The following is a 17,524-nucleotide window of genomic DNA, read 5'->3' as shown; positions in this document are numbered from 1 at the left end:
GCAGAGTAAGGATGAGGGTGTGTGTTAGAAAGTGGGTGGGTAGAAAATAGGGAGTTGGAGATGAGAGGAGGAGGAAGAGGAGGACACCAGGGGGGTTTTAAAGAAAGAGGAGGATTGGGGTGTGTGTGGGAGGAGGAGGAAGGGCACTCCTGCTGGAGGGAGGGAGAGGGTTTGTGGGAGGGGCGGAGCTGCAGACCCCCCTCCGCGCCTCCCCTCCATCCCTCGCACACACACATCCCACCCACCCCGCCCTCGCGCTCGTCTGAGCCCAATCGTAATTACCTGTTCCACCAGAGCTGACGTGAGCAAGAGTCGGCGAGCACGTGCCGCGTTGGGATAAGAGCCAGAACTGAAGTGAACTGTCTTTCACAGCAGCACCAGCACCACCACCACCAGCAGAGGCAGCAGGAAGAGGACTCACCGAGGACAATTTAATCCAACACAAGTCCGAAATTTAAAAACCAAACAACTTTTCTTTTCTTTTTTTTTTTTTACCAACCCTCTGACATATTCAGCCGACTGGGGAACCTGTCAGGATGCACTCGTTGTCCGCCCTCCTCATCTCCGCGCTCCTCTGCCAGGGTAAGCCATTGTCTTTTTAACCGGGAGCTGCAGGTATTGGCAGGTTGGGGGGGGGGGGGGCGGCTCTCACGCGCAGGTGCCACCAAAACTTCAGTCCGGGTGATCGAGCACATTTCCGGGGAGAAGCGAAGCAGGAATGTCGGTGATTTTATTTGAGTTTCTGATCGTGAATGCTTCAGTTATGCGGCTAGAAATGGTTGAAAACTATAAATAGTTGGTGTTGGCTGCTTATAAACCACGTATGACGCAGTGGTCACTTCTCTCCTGTTAAATTATGGAATCTAAAAAAATATCTAAAACTCTCCTTTCGTCAGGGAAAAGGTGCATTTTTTTCTGTCTGCAGTGACAAATTCTTTTTAAAGTAACTTTTTGTGTGTAAGTCCACTGTGGGGAAGAGTCATCATCACCAAATCTCCACATGTGCTCGTGCCATGATGTCATGATGAGCACGCTTCATCTTTTGTGAGACATCTTATATGATTTACTGTAATTATGGGCTGCCTGTTTGGAGAAGAGAGGAGAGGGGGGGTGACTTTAAGGCTCCCTCTAGTAATTACAGTGTCAGTGGGTAGCTGTAACTGCTTGCCTCAGTGAAAATCTTACTTTCAGCAAAGAAATGTGGATGAGGTGAATGCAGAGATCACATATTAAGTGGTGATTTTAAATTAGAGTTTGAGCAGTAGATCGTTTTCCCCTTCCTGGTGTGCTCTGAAAGAAAAACAAACAAACAGACAAAGGGTGCTTTTCCTCAGTCTTATGTTTGCTTCTTAATGTGCAGATGGGCCTCCATGTGGATTTTCTACATTGTCTGGCCAACAGGTAGCTGCACCATGTGTTCACATCACTCAGCCAGGCCACAGGCACCTCCTCGGCTAGGGAAGAGGGGGGGGAGCGGAGAGGTCGCTGTCTTTCACCCTATAACACTACGGTGCAGCCTGTTGTTGTAAATTGAGACCACGCAGCAGCCTATCGTTGGCCTCGGGTGGGTTGTTTGACAGGAAACGAATGGCCCTTTTGAAGTGCTTTTTTTACACTGCCGTGCCACTGCAGTGCCGTGTGCCTGAAAGTGCAGGAAAAGTTGGTCGTCCTCGCTGCCGGATATGTTGCCTTAAGTGATGTACCAAATGTGTGTGTGTGTGCTTACACACCAACACAAAGTTCAGTACGTCCCCTCCCGGTTCGTTCAAATATGGGCGAAACCAGTCTAAAAGCTGGTTTATTGAGTTTTGGAGTTGAAATAAAAACATGCACATCAATGCTTGTAATAAAAATTAAAAAAAAAAAAGAGAGGCCTGTGTTTTATTGTGTTTGAGATGTAAAAAGCGACAGCAGGGTCCTGATTCAGTCCTGGAACAAAGTGTAGGAAGATGCATCTGTGTTTTTTTTTTTTTGGTTCACTCCCTCTTCTCAACCCTTCCCCCACCGACCCCACCCGCCACCCCTGCCTGTGCAGACAGACAGCGCTTGGTGTCACAGCTGGTATTACTTGTCAGGCGAGTGGAGCTCTCCCTTTTTGCTAATGGACTAATTTCCTTGTAGGGGTCACCCAATTTCACCTAAGAAGAATCCACTCCCCTCCCGTTCATCTTCTCCTCGGTATTTGTCAGGACTCGTCTTGCAAATGTTTTGATGTTACTGCACAGGAAAAAGGGCTTTAATTGTATGCTTGAGGTTTCTTCTTAAGATCTTGTGGGCTTGTGCATGTCTGGTCTTGTTGAGTGACAGTTTCCTCTTGATGTCTGAAGACTGCTTGCGGTTGTTCCCTTTTGTTTGGGGGGGGGGGGTGCTGCTGCAAAGTATTTCATCCCTTCATGCAAAATTCAGATGCATCCATGAGAAGTGTGGCAACTCAGCCAACTGGAAACTATGCGTCTGCACTTCACTTCCATACCTCACATCTTCCCGGGGGGTGTTTGTTGATGACTTTCTGCAGATGATTTGCCTGCCGTGAGGAAGCAATCAAGTTCTGAAATCAAGATTAAGTGAATAAATAAAACAGAAAGAAAGTAATTGGGGCTGCAAAACACGTGTAATCTGCCTAACAACATCTGAAACCAAGAAAGGGAACAAACATGTTATTCTACAGCCACTCTCACTCTTATAATAGAGATGCTTGAAATGCTTCCTAATGGGAAAACCGTTAATGGCCTTGTCAGCAGCTCCTAATGTCTCTGTAGGACTCAGTGTTGTGAAGTGGAGCCGCTTCTGGTGTCACATGTACACTCATCCTCCGGATGAAAAAACATGAGACCGATGCCACGACTCGCCCAGGAAGCACAAAGAGAGTGAGATACAGATGTGCAGTGAGTAGAAGCTGTGTTTTTAGTTGTTTTTTTTTAAGTGTGCATCAGAATAAGAAAGAAGTGGAAGTCTGAGCAGAAGGTGCTGCTGCTGGAGAGAAAAGTGGGGGAGAGGGGGGGAGATAGGGGGGGGACAGCCGAGGTCGTACTGTAAATGAAAGCAGCGTTGTTGTCGCCTCCCATCAGGGGGTGCAGAATTCCTGCTGGCGTCCCTGGCAGCAGCGCTTCACAGCCGGGATGAGAGGATCCGTTCACAAACAGCTACCGATGTGGTAACTTCTGCTTGAAAAGATAAAGGTGGGAAGTTTCACGGTGAAAAATGACCCCAGGTCGTGAGGAAATTAAAACAGCGCTGTTACACGGTCTTTGAAGCAGGGTGGGTTTTTTTGTGTGTCGTCATCGTTGTTGTTGTTGTTGTTTTTACTGCGAGTCTAAAAGTGGAAAAGCTTGAAGTTGATTGTTAACCTGCTCCACTTCTGTGAGAGCAGAAGAAGATATTGCGGTTTCAAAGAAATCAGGCCGGTGCCTCAGCTCGTCCCCGGAGACGCAGCGCTTACAACATGTTTACCATATGGCGTGGTGCTTTCAGGCTGGCTCACGGACAGCAGACCCAAAACATTGAATTCAACATGGAGGGGCTTCTTCTGGTCTTTGTCTGCCCTGCGCCCCTCACACACAGTGCAGTGGTCCACCCTCCACCCCCTGCAGGACGCTGAACAGGTGGAGGAGTGTTGGTTTTAGTGTCAGCATTGGGGGGATGTGTGTGTTCTTTTTATTAGTTCTGTTTGTGTGTTCAGTTGTTGGAAGCACAGTTTGTACCCATCACTCAAGTTTTTTCTCTCCTTATTCACCCGTTTAATTTACCAGATCAGTTTGATATTTTTTTTATTTGCTCTAGAATCTAATCGCTAAAACAAAATTTTACTTTTCGCTAAGCTGAGGGACAGCGCTGGAGAAACATGAGCCACCTCTTGAACATGCCGAGTTACCAACACGTCAGGATAGCAATTATTTGTGTGTGTGTGTGTGTGCCCACGTGCGCACGTGCGCCGGACTCACCGAGCCGGAAGATGTGAGTGGCTGTGCCTTGAGAAAATGAAAGGAGGCAGGAGTAATCACTCTCGGGCGATGACTCAATGAGAAGCTCTTTTGTTTGCTGCTGACAGTTTAACACACAGAATTATCAGTAAAACAGCAGCAATTGAGTCTTAATTACAGTTTGTTGATTGGGTCACTCCACTTTCAGAGCCAGGCTGTGAGAAAAATTCAATTTAAAACTCAAATTGCCTCTCTGGTTGTCTTTGTTTCTTGCTTCGATTTGCAGGTCAGGTTGTTGGAATTTAGCAGTTTTTATACACGCCGCTTTACAATTTACGTGCTTTAAAATGAGATGCGGTGGTTTTAAAGTTGGCGAAAGCTTCAATTATGTTTCTCCAAACAGACTTAACACCTCCGTTTTCCATCACTTTCCTCGCGGCACACAGGTTCTTCACTCTGCCGTGCGACAGAATGGTTTATCTGCTCTGCGAGGGGATGGACCAGAGTCCTATTGTTTTAGCCATGAAGACAGACTTAACAACAGGAGAGAGAGGATGGTGCTGTGCAGTAGTGCTTCTGTCTTTATGCAGAAATACCCCCATTGAAATGCATTAACCCAAATCGGGACAGCTCTTGTTTTCACGGACAAATAAAAAAAGAAAAAGTGAGGTTGTCTCTTGTCTTTTGTCACTGAAGTATCCCCCCCGGCTTTCACTGGATTCCTGTGGACTCCCGCCGACTGTATTGTGAGCCCAGCTCTTTTTAAACAAATGAGTGTATGGTAGCGACTTCTTGCTCCCGCTCCTCTCTTTGTCATTAATATGGAGCAGCACACACCCCTCGGAGAGGGCACAGAGAAGCTGCTGCTACCGGTCCCTGCTCTTCACATGTGCCACCTGACTGTGGGAGGAGAGGGGGGGGGGGAGGTGGGGGTGGGGAGATATCTCTGCTCCATATGAAAACCCTGTGGCCACACCCATCTCTAACAGGGCCTGCATCTTTGTTCAAATTCTCCATCAGAGTCATGGCAGCGTATTAATGAATTCTTTGAGCGACCTCCATTGAGTGTTATGGTAATGACCAGACCTCTGAGAGGACTAAAGGATGTCACAAAGGGTCACCGGTGTATGAGAAGTGTGGGAGCTGATGTGGCCTTTTGTTTTTCCAACATAGATTTAATGGACTTCTTTTTTCCCTTTAAAATGAATCTTGTAGATGAAACAAAGAGACAGCAGCAGGAGGTCCCTCCGACCCTTAAAGGCGGTTGGTGGTGAATTCCTGATATTTACGCCCGCACTCCCATAAAGCCATTATTTCTGCCTATTTATGAGTCACTTGGCCGGACAGGAGGAAGCTATTGTCTCCAACCTTTCCTTTGACTTTGAGGCTCAGGGAAGACGAGTCAGGCAGGTTGACACAGCTTTTGTGCCAAAGATCAAACATTCATCTCTAGCCGCGGGCCAGCTAATAAAAATGACAGAGTTTTGTCTTCCCATTCACATCTGAATCAGCCTCTGTTGGGTCCGAAGCTCTTTTTGCAACTCAGAGAAGTCGCTCTATTCACTCCGACGTTGCTCGTCAGTTTTTTTCATTGATGCTGCTCGGCGTTACGCGAGTCCTCTGGGACCCAACAGAACGTCTCTGTGTCTGCGTCTGACCTCCGTCTTCGCATTCTTGCTGTTTTTAAAGCTGTTTCTTTGTGCCGGGCTCATGTCCGCCGTCCTCCCCTCGTAGACCGCAGCAGCCGTCTGCAGCGCCCGAAGCTATCTTGGATTATACGCTGCTCCTGCTGATCTTGTAGGAAACAGGAGTAGCTCTCTTTCAGGCAGAGTCTTTCTCAGGGGAGAGCAGGAGTGTATCTGCAGCTGGATTTGAAAGTCCAAGTAACAAGATGAAGGATTAAAAGGTTGGCCCACCATCGGGGTCATTAGTGTCTCACCACACTTATGACTTACTGCCTGTCAGAGTCTGAAACACGCCTCCAGAAATTCTTTGAATTTAAAACCCTGCTAAGTTTTCAGAGTGTTATTCTAACTGCTTGCATATTGTTAATCAGGTAGTGCTTAAAAACATTCAATTAAAAAAAATAAAAATGTCTCCGCTTGCAATTTTCTAAAATTTCTGCAATTTTAATGGAAAAACTCTTAAAACATCAGAATTTTTTTTTAGAAAATCCATCGCTGAATCAAACATTTTTTGATTGCAACAATCACAAAGAAACTCCTGGAGGGACTGAACAATGAACAAAAGGCGTATATTGTTTCTTAAGATAGACGTTTGGAATATTTATCTAAAATGATTAATTTGGTCCAATTAGCTGAAGGTAATATATAAACCGGTAAAATAATGAGACACATTTATTAAGCAAAGTAAACAATTGACACATTTAGCTAGAAAAATTTGAAATAAAAAGTTTGAGTGCTCAGTGCCATAAATATCTCTATTTCCTTCTGGAGGCTTTTGACATTCCAGTCTATGAAGAGGTAAGACTTCCACTCAGGCCTCGGGGCATGTACTTCTTAATGTGCTACTAGAAAAACCGTGAAGAAGCCCGGAGAAACGTAATCCTCACAACAGATTACAGAATGTGTCGCGTGAGCTAAAACAAAGTTCCCTCACATCTAACGTCAGTTTTTATTTAGAAGGGGAAAAAAAAAAAAAAGGTCAAGTGGGGGCTTTTTTCCCAGCCATCACCCCACAAGCGATTCTTTGGCTGATGCCTGACTCGTGGATGTGTTTGATGTTTCGCGATAAAAAACTCTCCACTTTGCTGCGACGCATTCAGCTGTTCCACTGGCAGACCGAACGTAAAAGGAGACGAGATGCTTGTCTGGTTTGGATGCAATACCTAATTTTCTAATGGGACATCTTAAGAGGTCAAGTGGCCTCGTGTTCCCCGGGGAGACTCCAAGCATTACACATCCCGCTGGTGCAATTTAAACCTGGGTTTCTATCCTTCTAATGCAAAATAAACCTTCACATGCAGGCCTCAGATTTTTACTACAGATGGAGACTACAGGGTGCTCATAAAAGAACATAGCAGGAGTGTTAAATGGTCTGTACTTGTATAGTACTTTATCACCTTTCAGTCTCAAAGTGCTTTAACATGATTTTTCCATTCACACACACTAATGAGACAGATCACCATGCAAGGTGCTGCCATCAGGAGCACATTCACAGTGATGGTACACCATCGGGAGTAACTTAGGGTTCAGTGTCTTGCTCAAGGACACTTAGGCATGTGGATAGGAGGAGCTGGGGATTGAACCACCAACCTTCTGATAAGTGTACAACCCACTCTACCGTCTGAGCCACAGCCTCCCAGTCTTTAGCGCTAAACTCAAAAAGGCAGGCGCCTGTCTCATAAAACATGCTTTAACACCACGTCTGGTCTATAGCATGAGGATCTTGTTAAATGAAGTTTGAAGTGTATAATTTTGAGTGATGAAGATGCCATAACCCATAATGCTGCCATTCATTTCCCCCCCATACAAACAGGAGACACGGAAGAGAGGATGCATCATTTCCTCACGTAATGATGCCGAGTTCATTCGATCCTTCAGGGTCGGACAGAGAAAAAAAAAAGAAGTGAAGTAGCAGTCTTTTTTTTGTTGTTGTGAGTGTTACAGTCAGGACTTTTACTGTGAAGCTGCCTGGATTTTTCTACTCTTTTGTGAGGATATCCCAGGATTAGCTGTCTAACACTGGTCTGTGAACAGAAAACACCAACAGCTTGTTCCAACCGGCGAGTTCAAACAATTGCTTTTTCCCAATAGGTTTGTAACACCTGGAAGACTATGTTACCTTCCTCCCTTCAGATATCACGCTTGAATAGATTAATTTCTTATTGTCATGTGTTTGTGTTTTTATATCTCCCGTCATTACATCTGCTAACATGTTCTTTATGTTAACAACAGTCAAAACTCCCCGATATAAACTCCTGTCATCTCCATCAGTGCAGGTCCCGCCCATTGCGTCCAACTCAACTTTAAAACCCAAGGTTTTGGACTCACAACTGTTTACTGTCTATAAAAGTGTTCGTAGAAAAAGGTGACCGATGCCGAAGTGCCTTAAATTGCAGTACCACCAAGTGCCACTAGAGGTTGTCTCCAAAAGGCCTCCGGCTCCATAAACTCCCTTTCAACTCTGATCCACCGCTCGCTCCTCACCAGCTCGTCCAAATATGGGCTCTTCTGGCTCCAAATTGCTCTGATCTAGAAAAATGCAATAACAATTTAAGAAACAGCAGAAATAATAACATTATTTTTTTTAATAATTTATTTTGAATAAAATAATAAATTAACTCCCCACCCCAAAAGAAAAGCAGTTGGTGTATAAAGTAAGCATGAGGACATACTGCAGTAACACCGTGTACACTCTAACTCAAAATAGTTGCAGTCCTGTATGTCAGTTTTTTACCTATGTGCTTCAGATAAGGTTGCCAAATTTTCAGAAAAGTATTATATCTGAATTTTGTTTTTTGTTTTTTCACCGAAATTTTGTAAATTTTTCAATGAGGGGAGGGGAATTAGGCTGCTGCGCATTTCCTGGCCACAGACAAAGCAATTTCTGAAAAATTTAATTTGGGACTAAAGATTTGGGAGCTGCAGATGTAACAAAGGTAGTAACACATGATGTACACCAAGGCTTTGTGCTACATGGTTTCTGAACAGCGTGTAACTTCTACAGCTTTATATCAGTTTTTGTTTTGCACACGCAGGAGATTGCAGGTTGTCTATTTTCCTGCCTGTTGAAAACGTGTTGTTAGCTGAGACTGATGATAGTGTCGGTGTCTCAGCTGACATGACCCACTGTGTGAAATGAATTGAATCAACCCCGCTGGTTGTTCCGACAAACTCTAAGTCATTATGCTTTTGTCGTTACAAGGCAGTTCGCTTTGTGCACGTCTCTCCGTCAAAACTTAATTGTTACAGCTTTTTCTTTTTCTCTGCGATGCAGATCCGTGTCCACAATGAGACTTTTTACATTCTTTGTCAGCCCTGAAACTCAAACTATTACCTGATATATATAAATGTCTGAATAACTATACGTGCATCAACTAGTCGACTTCTGTCTTGAACTATTGACTGTCATTCGACTTGGAGAATCGTCAGTCGTTTCATGGAAGAATGAAAAGTTACTGATTGGTCCACAGTTGTACGCAGAGTTGTCTGATTGATCTAAACTTTAACATTTTGCTGAACCATCTCTGCAGCACAGGCTCGAAAAACAGCGAATTACCTAAGCCACTCCTCACCTGTTGACTCGGACAGTAGAGTGCCTGATGGTATAGGTCGATGGCAGGTCGAGAAAATCTCCATCTCCTCTCTAAAACTCTGTGCACAATTTGATTGGTACAACTTCTATCTAACTACAAGCTTCACTGAATACATATTAGACCAAGTTGATTACCTGAACATCAGTTTCCTTCAACGTTAACCGTCTTAGCATGCTAGCATTTTCTAATTAGTACTTTGCACAAATACTTAGCAGGTATTTGGTCATAAGCTGAAGCATAATAAGTAAAGAGAACTGCAACTAATGATTATTTTCATTGTTGGTTATTCTAATGATTGTTTTCTAAATAACATTTTTATTTCCTGTCGGGTTAATAGTTCAGAAGAAGCTGGCGCCATCAAACGTTCACTCGCCACAGTATCGGTTAAGACATGCCACTCAAAACGTATCAGACTAATTATAATTTTGACCTCAGTGACGTCAAACATTCAATGTTTGGGAACCATAAATATTTGCGGCTGTCCATCCAATAATTGTTATGGCTAGGTCATAGTTTCTGAATATTGGAGTTGTTACATTTTTTTTTAAATGAAATAGTTTATACTTTTTTTTTTTTTTTACCAGTGCCTGGTAGTAACGCATCAATACCACCAGTAGGTGGCGGTACTGTACCTAAAATATGCTGCTTTTAAACAACAAAAGGACCAACGGTTAAGTGCCTTAAACTGCAACACTACCAAGGATCCACTGCTCACTCCTCTCCAAATCATCCAAATACTGTATCGACACTTCCGCCTCCAAAATAGCAAGATGGCGACGGTCGAAATAACGAACACGAGGCTTCTTGGCTGCTGTTCACAAACCGATGGGGGACGTCGCTGTTGGTTGCTGTGAGATTAGATGTGATGGTACCAACAGCAGAAACTTGAGAAGGCCGTCAAAGAGCCCTTTGTGGAACTCCATAATAGTTTCCAAAAATGAGCTGCAGTACAAACTCTGCCGGCTGAAGCTAGCGTGTCGTCCTATGCACAGTCTTCGAAGAGCACAGCACCGAGCAGATGGTCCATTTACAGATCAATAATCAGTGGCTAGCTTTGTCCCCGGACAAAGTAGGTTTGATGTTCAGCCTGCAGGGCAAACAGTTTCCCTCCTCTTAAAGCCAAAGCCATACTTCTCATTAGCTTTGTACAAGGCGAGGGCTTTCAGAGGTTGATGGCATTTGTTGAGCACAAGTTTAATGCATGAGTTAGGGTTTGTGTTTGTGTGTGTGCGCATATGTGTGTGTGTGTGTGTGTGTGTGTGTGTGCATGCATTTCATGGGCCCGGAGGGGGTTGAGTGGTTCCCAGTAGATATTGAATAGTGTTTTTGCTGTAGATAACCATCCCATGTAACTTTCTGGACCAACCGACAGACAAACTTTGACTTCCTTACAGCTGCGAGCACGCCTGAACATACCCTCACGTTGCATACTTGCAGATGAAGTCCGCGCTGGGATTTCGTTTTTTCTATAAGTAGCTGAGGTACTCCTAATTATCCGAGGTGTTTTTGTTCTCTTCCTGGACTTCCAGGGGAGCTTTATTTTTTGAGCCCTGGCTTTTGTGCGACCCCGCAGCAGAAGCAGCCCGTTGCTTCAGAGGACGCTCTGAACAGCGTGTTGACTCAGTTCGCTTGAAGGAGGATATTCTGTGCAGAACATTCCCGTGGAGACTTTTACCAGCAAGCTCTTCAGGCCACCCTGCAGATATTTCGAACCTCTCTCGGTGGTAGTAAAGGTGTTGGCACAGTTTTTTGTTTATTGACAGTTTTTTTTTGTAAAGCGTTGCTTCCAGTACGTATCAGACAGATCTGCAGGGTGTTTTCTGCTTTTGTTCGGGATGTACCAGTAGCAGAGGGGGGCGGTGAATGAGTACGCCTGCTGGCTGGATGGTTAAAAGCACTTACTGTGATGTATAGCTCCTCATCAATGTCATGATGGAAGAAGAACATGTAATAGCCCCCAATAATGAAATTATTATGCCTTAAAGGTCCCATGTAGCCCAGATGACTGTGACATATGCTGAATGGCATAAACTGAGAGGGGTTATCTCATCTCCCAGAAACAAAAGACACACACAAAAGAGCAGGTTGGGTCTGTTGTGGCAGTTTTATCTGCTATGTGTCTTTGGAAAAAGGAGGATAACACAAAGAATAAATCATCTGTTGGATGTCAGTGACATTTTTTTTTGCACACAAGCGAATAATTCCCCCTTTATAGAATTAACAAAACGCAGCTTGGCTCTAATGGAGTTCACACAAGTAAAACCTTGCAGCATCATGTTAGCAGTCGTCCCACCGTGTGAAATCTACAAGTCCTAGAGTCGTAGGAGGACCCAGCGGCGTCAGGGCGCACGTTAATCTGCAGCCCTTTCACAGCGCTCCATCAAAGCAGATGTCGGTCCGTGGGTATTAAATGTGAAACCACACAGATTTGATGTGCGAGCAGGTACATAATCCTTTGTATGTATTATCTGCATTCCACGTATTCCTCCCACCGCTCGCTGCTCTGTTCAGGCAGCGGAGGCTTTAGGACCCCCCCGGAGCCAAGAGCCAAAGCAGGACACAATTTGAAACCGTCATGCCCTCTTTAATACCAACCAGGCTTGCTGGGCTTATTGGAGAAGGGGGAGCGGAGCCTGGCTGGGAAGGGTTAGAAGGTCAGCGCTGTCATCACGAGCACACAACAGCATGCACATCCTTGGCCAAGTGATGCGAAAGTATCGGCCTCGCCGCGGCAATTACCAGAGATGAAGTCTACACCAGATCATGTATTTGGTTTGCAGCGTAACGAGGAGGACTTTATTCATAACTATGGGACAATATAATATATTATAAGACAATAATAAAACTATTGCACATATTTCCAGTTATGTTTCAGTCTTGTTTTTCCCACGTCGAAAACTGATGAACCTCGGACTGATTCTTCGGGTGAAAGCTGTGTTTGTTTTTTGTTACCTGAATCTCTTTACCTTCAGCGGGCGTGCATTGTTGGGTTTCGTTAGTATCCTCAGGCCACTGCTGTACACGTATAGTATGGTAGAAAACACTACTGCTTCTTCAGGACCAATGAGCTCCAGTTGTTGAAAGGGAAGCGTGTGGGCGGGCACCGGGATCAGGTGCGGACGCTTTCACAGGAGTGATTCAGACACATGGGCAGGGCACTTCAACAAAAGCTTGCTGCAGTTGTGTAAACACTGCAATATTTAGCTGCAAGCTCGGCTACCATTTTCAAATAACAGTAATAATACACTGGATTTGCTGCCAATAGGAAGAGGCTTTCAGTCTGATGCTTCAATGGATGTTTCCCTCTCGATCTTCCTGGATGTTTGTGTGATTGCAGAATTTAGGATGCAGCTGAATGTTATTTTCATCTCTTAACATGTGATCTCATTTCGGACGAAAACAAAACTAAAATTTTTAATATTTTAATTACCAACTGCTTTGATAATTGGTGTTTATTTTACATAAAAATGCCGAGCTGACTCTCGTTTCAGCTTCTCAAATGAGAATTCACAGATTTTTTTTCTCTTTGATAATGAGATTCAAATCTTTGGGACTTCTGTTTACATAATTTCATAGAACAAATATGTGTTAAACTAAAGAATCTAATAGAAAATAAACATTTTAAAGTTATTATGAAAATAATCATTAGCCGCAGCCTTATTTTTGTGTAGGATTTGTAATCAGTCTCAACTCCAACAAGCTTACTACTTTCTTTTTGTTTTATTGTAGGCTGTGAAATGTCACAAAATTGTGAAAAGTGCATCTCAGTTTTAGGAGCTCAGGGGGAAATCTCTGTCTCTCTGACAAGCAGCCCCAAAAATATTAAAGTTATAGTCACATAAAACAGAAAAAATGTTGGAAGCAGTGTTATGTTTGACATTTATGCCTGATGAATGGGCAAACTATTTACTTTCTGTTGATGTATTGATCAGTGAAATGGCCTGTTCCAGCACCAGTTCATCTCTCTTCCTGTTGCCACGTGGCACTAATGCTGAGGACCCTTTTGGTTATTAATAAAACTGATTTTGAAGTAGGTTCGGTCTTTAATCCACAGAGCAGACACCCTACAAATCAGTCGTTCTCCAGTTGGCTGGAGGCGGGCGAGGCTGGCAGGTTTACGGCCTGTATGCAAAAAAAGCCCACCCCTGATATCTCCTGTCTGATGTGAAACCTCTTGAAGAGACCTGATGAAACGACGAGCACTTTGATGTCAAGAAGGTTGTTTTGAATGTGTCAGGAATATTTTAAAGCTGCCTGTGAACTCCTCTGACCGGACAGGGGTGAAGAAAGAAGAGCAGTTGAGGTTTCATCTCTGGCACTCAGATTTACGGATATCGGTTCAAACTCCTCTGGAATTCAGAAGGCGCCGGATTCATTAGTGTAAAACGTTCTCCACCGCTGGCTTCACGTCGAGCATCACACCATCTGCTGCACCTCTTCCAGCCTCATTTAAACTTTTTATTAGCAGTGCAACTGTGTTTTTAAGCCTTAATTAGGCGGATCCTTCTTCCCTATGATTGCTGGAGGTAAGAGGTCTGTAATTATAATTACTTTGGCTAAAAATAGAGAGTTTTGAAACGGCGAGTCCTGCCCTGCGAGAAACGGTGTGCATTTATCTGAGCCAACATCTGAAATAAACTCAAGTGCATTTAATAGACGTCTTTTTGTTAGTGCTTTGAAGTGAGTGAGTTTTGAATGACAGTTCTCTTTTAAAACCGAGGCCTTAAGGTTTTCTAAACACTTAATAAAGATCGATGGTCCTTACTCTTACTTTCTGTGAGTTTTTCTAATGTAGACCGCTCTTTCTGAAACAAAGATGCTGAGATGATACGTGTACAATTATACAGGCTTTCTCTGTGCGGCAGACGGATTCAGGCTGGGAATCCAAAAACATGCACCTCAGGTCAGGTTACCTGGCGCCGCGCTAGTGACAGCCTGTTGCAGCAGCTCCCCCCTGAGGGCCCCCCTGCTGTAGCGAAGAAATTTCCTCTCGGGGATTAATAGAGTACTATAAAATTAAAAAAAATTTAAAAAAATCAAAGAGGTTGTTTCCACCTGGCATTAAAATCTGGGGCCTCACTGTCATTCAGCGCTTAAAGAATATTTCTCTGACCTCGCTGTACTTCTGCAGTTTTCACCGCTGCTTCAGAAATTCTTAAGCCTCTTAAAAGTCCTCCTCAGTTTTTCTACTTAGCAGCTCTTTTAAGGGTTAAAAATCTTTGTGAATAACTTTTATCTTTACAAGGAACTACTCCTAACTTTAAGGGGAAATTCTTAAAAAAGTCACATCTCTAAGAGTTTTCTTAGAGTTTCACCACTAGGAGGAACTTTTAATCCGAGGAACTTTTGTGGCCCGCTTTAAGCCGTCTGTTCACACCTGCCATTATCATGCGTCTCCATTGGCCACTTGTGATCAGATCTCAGTTCTTTGCTCTGTATACAAATGAACACGTGCACCACGGTAATATAAAAAAAGATAATAAGCACAAGAACAAGAACATAAGCTGACTTCTGTCAGTTTTATTATTTTATTTTTAGATATTTTTAGATTATATTTATTTCATGTTTGTCAATGTTTGAACACTTTTAGTGAATTTGTAATTTACAACCTGAACCGTCAGGACCCAATCAGTTTGAGTCATATTACTTAATTGTTCCGTCGCGTCTCTGCTGTTGTGAATGAATGAACTGCTGTGTCAGATATTACAAACAATAAACTGAAAGTAAAAAAGTTCAACCCAAAAGAGGCTTTAGTAAAACAGGTGGTTTTGTGTCTTAAATCACAAAATGGCTGCTTTGTAGTCGGTAATCGATTTTTTTTTTCTCGTAACAAAAGACTAAATAAGAGCAGACAGAGATCTTCAGGTGTAAGATTGAATGGAGGAAAAAAGTATTGCGAACTAACAAATTTTGGCCACGCTCAAACCCAAACCTCTCTGGCCTGAGAGGATCGGATGTCACGCCTACTTTTAGCTGACCACTTGTGATCCAATTACGTCAGGATGTATCCGATTGGCTCTTGATCTCAGGTGTGTACAGCCTCTGAGGAACACGGTCGTCAACATCCATTTGCTTCGGATGGCGTCTGCTTCGGTCAGGAAATTTAAAACCCAATTTTTTTTTTAGGTATAACGCAAACACTCGGGTGGGCTAATGTCAGCTTTTCCGGAAACGGAGGAATGAAGTCATTGGCAAGACGTGAGGTAACGATTAGCATTAGGACGGGCTAATGAACGAAGAGGAAGTGGGGGCGGGGGGGGGCGTTTCTTTCTTAATGGCCTAAGATTGCCTTTAAGCATAGTGGATGTGACTTCTGAGTGCACTTATAAACCGAACTCCCGCTGCCGCCTTAAGAGCGCTCTCTCTGCCCAGCGGCTCATTAGCGGAAGAAATTTAATACCTTTTTTTTTTAACACTCGGATACGGCCAATAGTACAAACTCACGTATATACCATATAGAGGTTTCTTCCCTGATAGCACAGAAGCATATAATCTGAAGACTTATTGAAACATTTATGCTTCTTTCTTAACTCCAAACAGAAACTTTTTCATCTCTGATATAAGTTATGTGATAGTTCTCTGCTTAGCAAATTAAGTTAAATCAAAGCTGAATTGTCTGCTTTGTTTGTGCTGTCATTATCTTTGGAGTGAGGAATTTCTTTCAAATAACTTCAACGTCAAGTTATTCAAACACTTGACAATGGTTCCCTTTTACATTCTCACATTTAACCCGCTAATCAAAGGAGAAAATGCAAAAGGTTCTCATTAAAAATGAAGAAAATCAAACTGCTCTTACATATTGATGTGTTCGCCCTCCAGTTTGGCAGATGTTATTTTTAGAGATAATGTCTCTGTCAAATGGACTATGTTGTGACTGACACTTGTACAATTTATCTCTTCCCAAGTAGATTGATCTTGGGTATGAGCAGGTTAAATCCTGCAGCATCACATTCATATTTTACATTTGATGTATGCTCAGAAATATTGTGACAGGCAGGTCTCCCCACCTTGTAAACCTATGGTTAAAAGTCACTGTTTATTTTATGTAGGCTTTCTTTGAATTTCTCTTTTAAATGTTCAAAAACTGCAGCAAAAATACATATAATTTCCTCTAATCACTAACACCTATTTGTTAACCTCAATTCTTAAAATGTATAAAGGCAGAGGGCATGTTGGGAAATTGGAGAAGGAGCTCAAGATGCACTAATCACAGTTGTTAGTCTGAAGTCGAAAGTCAACTTAGGTTACCGAAAAATAGACCCCCATTAAACTCTGAAGATCCTGTTTGCAGCATAATTTTCGTGTGTAAATGGATGCATCAAAGAAATAAAAACCAGTCTCCGTGAAATTAAATTAAAAACTGTACCATCGGAAACATCAACCGGACATGTTTTCTCCCGTCCATTAGAAACCCATTTCTTCATTATTTTACAAAGAGAAACGGAGTGAAACCATTCATCCTTCATGGACCACAGTGCAACGCGGCATCCTGTGTGCTGAACTGCAGAGTACCACTCAAGGCCTCCTTTGGGCTTAATATTTGCTCCTGCTGTTATTCTCGCCAGATACATGAATGTTGCAAAATCTTTCTCTAAAAGAACAAAAACACAGATGTAGGAAATTATGTCTGAAAACCTGGTTACCTCTGAAGGTTCAGTGTGAAGGATTTAAGAGGAACACGTGTTGTCACTTTTGGTTGCTGGTTGGATGCCACAAAATCGTACCCATCGCTTCTTTAATGATTGAAATGATTCAAGTTCGACGGGTTTTTTTTTTAAGAGTTGAACAGTGAGAATCTCAGCTGATCTGCTCCATCACGATCACATTTTATTGGCAGTAGCCTCGGCGCATAAGCAGCGACCCCACCACTGTGTTCACATATAATTCAAACTTAGCTGAAACCTCGATTGGTGCGTGGAAATATGTGACATCATCCTCTGCCAGTTGAGACCTCGCCCACTTTGAGTCAGTGGGGAAGAGCGAACAAAAGACAAAACAAATACCAAAACCTGTCATTTAAATTGAACCAAAACTAAATTAAATTTGGCAGAGTATCTTTTTAATGTCAGAGCCCGTCTGTCACAGTAAGAAGTTAATTCAAAATAAATATTTCTTTAACAGCATGATGTTTATTAAGGGAAACAGCCATTAGTGTCACCTGAAAACAAAACAAATCTTTCCCTCCTTCTTGAGCATTTCCTGCCTTTCTTTGTCCCTTCGTCTCAGTCCCTGACAAGAGGCAGAAGCAGCAACCTGATCTCCAGCAGCAGGTCTGCACAATTACGCCGGGCCTCCTTAACCCTCATGTCAAACCACACAACCTGTT

The 17,524-nt window shown here is 43.2% G+C and overlaps 1 protein-coding gene across 2 annotated transcripts in view; it reads left to right on the top strand.

The window, feature by feature from the left end:
• The first annotated feature begins 264 nt into the window (after positions 1–264).
• Positions 265–17,524, top strand: part of LOC138197471 (CD166 antigen homolog A-like) — a 36,789-nt gene continuing 19,529 nt past the window's right edge. The window contains exon 1 of one of the 2 annotated variants that reach the window (XM_069148324.1): positions 265–582. In XM_069148324.1, the coding sequence (XP_069004425.1) occupies positions 537–582 (46 nt within the window). In that variant the 5' untranslated portion in view covers positions 265–536. The remainder of the gene's footprint in view (positions 583–17,524) is intronic. The other variant, XM_069148323.1, reaches the window with a different exon arrangement.

The sequence above is a fragment of the Embiotoca jacksoni genome, unplaced genomic scaffold (genome assembly GCF_022577435.1).
Source record: "Embiotoca jacksoni isolate LCO1_2020_lvr unplaced genomic scaffold, fEmbJac1.0.p SCAF_14, whole genome shotgun sequence".
Taxonomy (NCBI): domain Eukaryota; kingdom Metazoa; phylum Chordata; class Actinopteri; family Embiotocidae; genus Embiotoca; species Embiotoca jacksoni.
This window is presented reverse-complemented; position numbering and strand designations above follow the sequence as displayed.